The sequence below is a fragment of the Poecilia formosa genome, unplaced genomic scaffold, assembly GCF_000485575.1.
Source record: "Poecilia formosa unplaced genomic scaffold, Poecilia_formosa-5.1.2 Scaffold80, whole genome shotgun sequence".
Taxonomy (NCBI): Eukaryota; Metazoa; Chordata; class Actinopteri; order Cyprinodontiformes; family Poeciliidae; genus Poecilia; species Poecilia formosa.
This window is the reverse complement of record NW_006800019.1, coordinates 1504116-1512966: the sequence shown is the minus strand read 5'-3', so window position 1 is coordinate 1512966 and position 8851 is coordinate 1504116. Positions and strand designations below refer to the sequence as shown.

Below are 8851 nucleotides of genomic sequence, written 5' to 3'. Positions count from 1 at the left end.
AGAAAGAATATAATGCCACTTATGTGCAGTGCCTTCATAAGATGACATTATAATAACAGAGTTTCCTCTCTTATTGCAGATCAGAATCCTTCAGATCTGCTGTAAGACAGATCAGTGCAGGATATTCTTCCTCCCCACGGTCATATCTACAATAACTATGAAGAACTTTAATTTCCCTATGGAACTGATGAAGTATTTCTGAATACATCTGAATTTAAATTGAATTCCTATAAAAGTGTCTTATTTCAGGAAGCTTAGCAATCTTTCATTTTTGACTATATTCTTTGTGTAGGGGATTTTTCCCTGTGCTTTTGGTTTTGCAATATATCATGATCCTGAGATTGGCAGTGATGGTAAATAAGTAACCTGATTTTCTTCTTCCAAATGAAACGATTGTCTTTTAACAACAATCGCAAGGGAGTGCCCTGGGTTAACGCCAGCAGCAGGTATTCTCGCGAGATCCAAACTATCCTACCACATTCTAGTGCAAGATGGAGAAGTGGATTTAACACGCATTTCGAGGTAAGCAGAAAGTCTTATTCCATATAAGCAGTGCCGACATGAATTTCTGCTATCTCTAGTCACACCTGTTCCCTACTCTGTAGCAGCCATTGTTTATGAATCACCCGTCAATGAATCACACAGCAGAAACTAGCCTGTGCTAAAGAGTGGAGAATGCATCCTTTGCTATGTATACCGCCATGATCTGACGGATGGAGCATTGTGCGCAGCCCTTGGTGCTAGCCTGTTAGCTTCCCGGAGCTCTCAAACATACCCGCCTCTCGCACCAACACAGAAGTTTTCTGTGCATAGGTATGTGGGCAGGCTCTGAAAGTCAAAGCCCAGTCGTAGATTATTTGGCATTAATTGTCGTTGGTAAATTGCAGTGTAATTGTTAAACGCTAAAACGTTTATCTAGCCCGGAACTTGACTTTTCGCTGTTTGCTAACGTTAGCCTTCAAGGCTGAATGAAGCCGGAGGAACGTCGCTAACTAGCTATTAACTCTGCTAACATTAGCGCCTACAGCAGTTTAAACTGCGTAGGTAGCAATCCGAAAACTGTGTTATGTAGTTTAATGTTAGTAAAACTATCCAAAGAAACTTTGAATCGTTTCTATACTGCTAATACTCAATCGGTTCCTTGAACTATCTTGTTTTTCTTTCGTGTAGGATTTATTTGTCTGAGTTTGTGTATGACGTCAGTTGCTAATAACCAATGGTGGAAGGTGTTTTTCACGTTCACACTAAAAAGATGAGCTCCAGTATCTCTGATTCGGTGTAGGTTTGGACTTGAGATCTGATAGAACAAGTGGCAGTAACAAAGTTGGAACAGCAAGACCTATTGTAAACTGGATTAATAAATCTCAGATTAGTTACACCTGTTCACCTGCCTTGTCGCATCAGCCAATGACTGTGACAGTGGTTCATGTCTGGAGGCATGTGACTGTAACAGGAGAAAATCGAGAAATCGGTTAAAATATCGTTTGTAGTGATTCTGAACGTGTCCCGCATGTATTGGTGTTTGGTAAGCGAGGCTGTGCAATATATTTCTGTATAGAAGACGTTATTCTTATTTTGTTTCTGTATAAAATAAGAATAATCAGATTTCTGGTCTGTTTGGGTTTGCGTGAAAAAGAAACTGAAAACTCGTGTTGCAAATTCATGCCAAAATGAAACTCCCCTACCTCAAAATGTCAAATGTTGGAGCAAATCAGACACACCAGCTGGCCCTTAAGGACTGCAAGCCAAGAATGGGTGATGTAACATGTCTGAATTTCTGTTGAAAGGTTGCAGTTTGGCATCAGAACATGACTCCATCCTGCCGGTTTGGTAGTTTACAACGGTGTTGTTTTTAAACATGTCAAATTCCTCTTTTGACTGATGTTCCCTTGATCTAACTGGTCTTACCTTATCGTAAAACCTCACTTGAGCTGCTAAAAGCAGACTACACGGATCCGCAGTAATTGCAAGATGTTGCTGTGTAAATATTTCCCAAAAATCTGAGGAATGTTTCCAGCACCTTGTTGAATCTGTGCCAGAAAGAATTATGGCAGCTCAAATTAGAAGGGAGCCTTAAAGTAGCAATGCAAGTTGCCTTTAAATTCTGCTGAGGCATATTTCAATTACTGACTGTTGAAATGACGTAAGAACTTCAAAAACCATTATATAGTCCTATATTCTATTTTCTTCCATAAAATTCACAGAATAAACTTTAATTTAGTTTGGTGAACATACTCTAGATGCTGGGCACCTCATTTCTGCTGATGTACCAGTGAGAGATCTGTTATCTAATTTACATACATCATTTTATTTCCAGACCGTGTAAAGGAAATCAAAAGCAAACAAATGGAAGAATGGTGATGCTGATGAACCAAAGCATTTTCTGGTATGTACCTTGAGCATCTTTTGCACTCTTTTCCAAGGCATTCATGGTTTTCAGTCGATGCCCCACAAACATAAACCCATGTTGGCTTTTTTACCTCCTCTTACGGTTAATAATAACTAACTGCAGCCCATAAAGAAAATAGAGACGTATATCTATGAGTTACAAGATTTATTTTCCTCAATTCATTTGAGGAAAAGTGCAGCCAACATCTCTGCAGTCCCCACACATCCTGGACACAGTTTGTACAGTGAGCTATTTGCAAAAACAGCTGCTTACCTGATGAATAATCTGTCACTCTAACGGTCAATGTTCCCAGATCAATATAATGCACATTTGCTCTAATGGAACCTTTTCTCCCACTTTTGACAAACACTCTGTATATACACATTTACAAAACATTAAAAGTTAATTCCTACATTTATTTTTAAAATGTCTTAAGTTAGAGCAAAGTGACGCGAAGGTGGAATTCCTTATTTGCGTGTATAAACTTTGCAAATTGAGCTGATTCTGATTTATCTGTAAACCACCAATTTCAACACCTGTTGCTTAAGACACTACAGAAAAAAATCTAAGCAGTCATAGAGATGAAATGCAAGTTGTTTTTATTGAGAAACATCTGAATTCTGTCATTGTATTTGTTTAGTTCTTGATATCTGAAATTGGAATATGATATTTTATGAATTAAATGATTCAAAAGGTTTTTGTAAACGCCCAGAAAGTTACTGTGGGCGTCTTTCTGGGAATCTACACAAGACTAACAGAAAAAGAAACCATAGAAGTAGGAAAATATATATAATGCAGACAAAAATGCCAAATAATGTCTTTTAGATTCAGGGTCATTATTTGCTGGTTGAGCTGCATTTTGCAAATTGTCTGTATTTAAAAAAAAAAGAAAAAAAAGAGGAAAGCAAACCCGCGTCTTCTTTGGTGTTATGATGGGACAGTGAAGCTTTCCTAAACAAACTCAGTATGCTTTCCTATAAATGATACCTTGAAAAGTTCTTAAGTCTAAGAGAAACTGATTTCTTCAGTAAAATAATATACAAGTAAGATGTCATATCTTTGGTATTGATCAACATGTATTTATTTACTAAGAGCCGAGGAGAATATCTTCTTATGAGCTTCCGTCTCTTGCATTAAGGTCCAGTGCTATTTTACATTTGGGCTGATGATTCAGTGGTATTTCCACTGCCATAATGTTAACTTTGAACTCAAATTTAGGCATGAGCTTGTATGGGATTCTCACAGTTTTATTACTTTGAGTAAAAATATAGTTTTCATGATATTGGCATAGTTTTAATACCCTTTGAACAAAAATATGTGTTCTTTCAAACAGGAGAGCAACAATTATTCCCCACTGGACTTTCAGCATGGAAAATATGTGGCAGTCTTATTTCAGTCAGCTGACCCAGTAGTGTGCAGCGACAGTGTGTGTGGGGAAGGGGATGTGATACTTTGTCGTAAAGCTGGAGAAAACTGTGGTCACATTGGCATCTTTTCTGCCATGGAAACAGTGATGGAAAAATGTTAGCTTTTCTTTAAAAATCTTGGAATGCATTGATTACGTTTACTAACCCATGCTTCCTCAAATTTAATCAGCCACTCTGGCTATATTTTACTATTTTTTTTTACATTATAATATCATTGTAGGTTACGTTTAATTGAACTTCAAAATAGTTTGTATCTTTGTCTCTTAATTAATTTGTTGAAAAATATAACATAACCATGGTGACTCTTTTAGTAAGTGTTGAAAATTATCAGTAACATTTCAAAAAAATTCAATCAATGCTGATAAATTCCTGCTCCAAATGCTTCCACCTCCTTGAATTATTCATGGACGCAGAAATAAAAGTAGCTTTGTTACTCTGTGAGTTCACGGTAGGTGTTTTATCTCCAACAGCTGGATGGGTGACTGTGCTACTAGCTATGCCGACCACACACAAAAAAAACCAACTTTCTGTTTGCTGTTGTGGGTTGGAAGTTTCAGATAACAAGAACATATTCAGAATATAATCTGTTGCTGATGTGCTTAATTCCTGTTGACTGCAAAGAATGTGCTTACTGTTGAAGTTGATAAAACGTCATTTGATTTGCCTGAAGATTAGAGAAATGTGTGAAAATAACCATATAGTTTTACTTTATGTTTTTACTAACTATATGTAAAAGATCATACATTGTAGTATAGTTAAGCCTGCTTAAGGTTCAGATTAATAATTTCAAACGTGATTTCAGAATTAACTTGAATTTCTTTTTAAAAAGAACAGTTAAGAGCAGAACGTTGTTCACAGCGGTGTGCTGTCATTGTATGTATTCTAGAATAGGGGTTTCCAAAGTCTGAGAAAGCTAGCTCCCTCTGAAAGCAAATTGTTATTGCTATTATTTCTGTAAACTGTTAGCTGTTGCTATATTTGATGTGCCAGTCATACGTGTTTCACTGATGCTGTGGGGTTTACCTGCTTTAGCAATGTGTAACACCACATGAAATGATGATTCGGTTTCCTTGACATTTACAGTGCTAAAATTACAAACCACTTTCTGCTATGACAGTTCATTTAGCCTACTCTCAAATTCCCTGGGCTTGGCAGGCAATACTCTGGCACTGGAGCATCTTCCAAACTTTAAATAATCATGGTCATGCTTCCTTATTTTTTTCATTTTGCTTCGCCCAGACAGTCTCGCCTTAAGTCTAAGTTCTTATTTTGCTTTTTGAGATTCGCTTTGAGCATGCGCTATGGCTTTATACCTTACGTTGATGCAGTATTCAAAATAAGGATTTATATAAATGTCGGTACAGGTGGGCCTGCTCTACAATAACACCTTGCAAATTGTCCAGTTTGAATGTGACGCCAAAGGGGCACTGATGGTGCAATTGGCGTGTTGCTCACCATAGAGCAATACGCCAATTGCTTTTTAAGATTTTTAAGTACTAAAAATCTATCCGTTTAGTTACTGGGATAGACTTGATGAAGGTGGTTAAATGTTTACAGTTGCTTTTTCTGGTTTTCTGGTTTCTTTTTCATGGCATGCCCCACACTTCAAAAATCCCTGTTTTAGAGTAAAGAATAAACTGAATAAGGAAAATATTATAAATTAATTAACTGACATTTATGATAACTAAAAATGCTGAATATTTTTCAAAGATTGTTGAAGTGGGATTAAGCTGTTTAGGTGGATTTTTTTTTATGGGGCGGGGGGTCACTTCACAAGCACAAGTTACTCATGAATTGTTGCTATTAGGATGTGCTCGTTTTAAATCAAAATCTTCTTTTGACATAATTTACATATCTAACATCTAATTTATGTATTTATTTGGCTTGCTCTTAACCCCCCCCCCCACTTGTTTCCTACTCAAGTTTGGCATTTATATTTGTCACTGATAAAGTAATTGTGGATTAATTATTGACAACAGTTTAATGGGGTTTTCATCACTACTGACTCATGTCAGTCACAAATGCCTCCAATTATGAATGAATTATTTGTGTGTAGAAACATGAGGATGTCCTCCAGTTTAATTGACTTGCTGTTAATTTATAGAATATGTTTTGTGTATACATGGTGTCTAGTTGTGGTGGTTCTGATTGGGTTGTTGCTCAGCTGTTTTCATCAGCAGTGTATTAAGAGATGCGTCTTTTGAGAGCATAGAGACATGATGTTCTCGGTTGTGTAGCTCATTGGGACAAATGAAAATGTCACTGCTTTTACGTTTTCTTTATTCCTCTTGTTTGGTCGTTTGTTGGGTGCACTCTGCATGATGTGTTACTGAGATGCATTCTGAAGATCGTCGCTGGTCCATATTAATATGCACTGAAAAAACACAGCGGCGGCTACACACTCCCAGCAGTGGTACCGTTATTCACTTTTTGCACACTACCCGGTCATGACAGTGCCAATAGCTAAAGGCTTTGAACTATGGAAACAGGCGCGTATAGAGTAACATACTGGACTTTTTATTAGCCTTGGTTGTCGGCCGTCAGTTTGCTCGATCGTAAATTAGAATCAAAGCCGCAGTGTCACGTTAGACCAGTCCGACAATGATTCAGCGACTTATTTTGCGTTTCGGCTCGGTGTCCAACCAACGGTGGCTAGCCTGCTAGCTAGCGCGTGCCGCGACTGTGTTTCTGTGAAAATTTGGATAAACTGATTCCTAACGGAGAGACTTCAAGCTTTTCGGGTATTTTACATACAACCACGACACTGTCGCTGTTCCCAAAGGGGTGCTTGTTGGTTAATTCCCTGTTGAAGCGGAGACAGCATAAAAGTGTGTACTGTAGGGTCTTTTGCGGCCTGCTGATCCCCGAGCTGTATTTGTGAATAGTCCGGGTTAGGAGCGGTTGGTGAATCTGAGAGCTCCTGTTTGACAGCTCTGGCACAATTTGTAAACCCTGGTTGATTTCTGTTTGGATACATTTCGCGAGTTTGCTATTTATTACAAATGGATCTTGTTTTGTGGTTTGTTTGACTTTTACGAGTAACAAGTTAGTATTTACACGCGAGAACGTTTAATAGTTTACCGGTAGCTTGCTGTTAGCTTGTTAGTGGTTAACATATCCGTAGGAACGTTATCGATCGAGGTAGTCGCTAAATTGTTCTCTGATATATGTAGTTCTCTTTGGGTTGTCGCTGGGTAACCAACTAACCAAATCTGTTTCGATTAATTTTCAAAATTATACAAATCAAAAGTGACAAGTTAACATTGAGCGAAGAACGGCATGCTATGGTGAGGTTAGCTTGTTTAGCAAGGAGGCTATAACTTTGATCAGTGTAATGTCGGAGAGTTAATTATGGTCAAGCTCGCGGTGAAGTTAGTGTTACGTTTAAGTGATGTCTCACTTGAGTCTTTTCAACGTATTAACAGAGTTTTGGTTTGATAGATGGGACCTATTTTAATTTAATTAACTTTGTGTCGCATGATGCTTTCAAGCTAACTGCTAATGTCCTGCCCTGGTCTGCTTTGTGATGATCAGACATCTCAATAAACAGAGGAAATGTGCAGCTATAACCACATATTGATCAGATCTCATGAAGAGTCTTTTAATAGTACTTGCATGGTTAAAACACCTCTTGTGATGTTTCACTCTGTGCTTTATACAATTGTTTAAGTATTGAGGTAGCAGTCTTTTGGTAGGCTACATTATGTACCTTGTTGGTAAATGGGTGCTTTTAAATAATATAAGCCATGTCTGCAGAATTGTATGAACCACTGCATCTGTGTTGTTTTCTGATGTGAGGGACTGTGTTGCTGATTGCAGGTAACCTGACTGGAAGATGCTCTGAATTGGGTATTGCCAAATAGTTTTCTGTAAGTATATTAACTCTTTACTCCAACAGTTTAGTTGAACTCTTATCTATGCATCCTTTATACCTTTGTTTTAGATGTGTGGATTTTAATATTTGTTTATACATTTTCTAAACATATTTTGTGTCGTGTGTGTTCTGATGTACTTTCATAATTCTTTAAAGGAGCAGCAGACAGAAATTCTCTACAATGAAGGTTGACAGAAGCAAATTAAAGAAAACGCCTACGGAAGCTGTGAGTGTGCTTAAAATTAGCAATGAGGGGTTTTTAAAGTGCAGCATTATGAATTTGTACCTTGAACATGGTTCAAACTTCAAGTTAACCTTTTCAGTCTAAAATCCAGAGGCTTTCTTGACTATTTAAAATTTTTACTTGGTATAAAACATAACTATGTAATTTATAACAGCTTAAGTTATGATTTCTCGTTTGAAATTAAATTGGCTATTGAGCCAAATATATTAGGTCTGTTTTTAAGATTCAGTTCTGTTTATCAGAGCTATTTCTGTGATAAAGCAAGAATACAGTACATCTCAGTTACTGCAGGTTTAGCCCAGTCTGTTTATCTGCTTTTAAAGAAGTGTTTTATGCGCAGAATTGTAAAATGACAAAGTATTTTTTCTATTCTAAGTTGACTTTGCTGTTTCTGACTATTTTGAATCAACAGCCAGCTGACTGCAGGATCCTTATAGAGAAGCTAAAGGCATGTCATGATGAGCAGTTATTGGTTGAACTGCAACAAATCAAGACCTGGAACATTGGCAAGGTACTTTCCAACAAAACTGTTAAAATAAATGTATCTTTCCTCAATGTTTTCCGTTACCTATGGCCTTTTGACAGTGAAGTTGTGGTTATTATGCTCATGCAATGTAGTTTTATCTGAAATACAATTTCAGCTATATCAAACACATTTTTTTATTCTTATGCAGTATTTCTATTCTTGGTGTTCTATTCTTGGTTTTTTGTTCTTATTTCAAGAACTGCAATGCTCCTAAAATTTCTAGTTGCTCATTCAGCTTACTTTTACTTAAGTAAATGTTATTTTACTAATTTTGATTGATTTGATTTTACTAATCTAAGTGTATCATCACCACCAAACACTGAATCCAGTTTGTCCAGTATAAATATTGGAAGGTTTTGCGATTGTTTTTTTTTTTTTTTCCATGTTGGGT

General features: G+C 37.0%; 1 protein-coding gene across 15 annotated transcripts in view; it reads left to right on the top strand.

The window, feature by feature from the left end:
• Positions 1-446: 446 nt before the first annotated feature.
• huwe1 (HECT, UBA and WWE domain containing E3 ubiquitin protein ligase 1) overlaps positions 447-8851 on the top strand; it is a 39998-nt gene continuing 31593 nt past the window's right edge. For 12 of the 15 annotated variants that reach the window (XM_016673648.1, XM_016673646.1, XM_016673653.1 and 9 more), the window contains exons 1-5: positions 448-522; positions 2318-2386; positions 7636-7685; positions 7847-7916; positions 8347-8445. In XM_016673648.1, coding sequence (XP_016529134.1) covers positions 7872-7916; positions 8347-8445 — 144 coding nt within the window. In that variant the 5' untranslated portion in view covers positions 448-522; positions 2318-2386; positions 7636-7685; positions 7847-7871. Of the gene's footprint in view, positions 523-2317; positions 2387-6259; positions 6558-7635; positions 7686-7846; positions 7917-8346; positions 8446-8851 lie in introns of those variants that run through there. The other 3 variants (XM_016673652.1, XM_007556641.2, XM_016673643.1) reach the window with 3 other exon arrangements.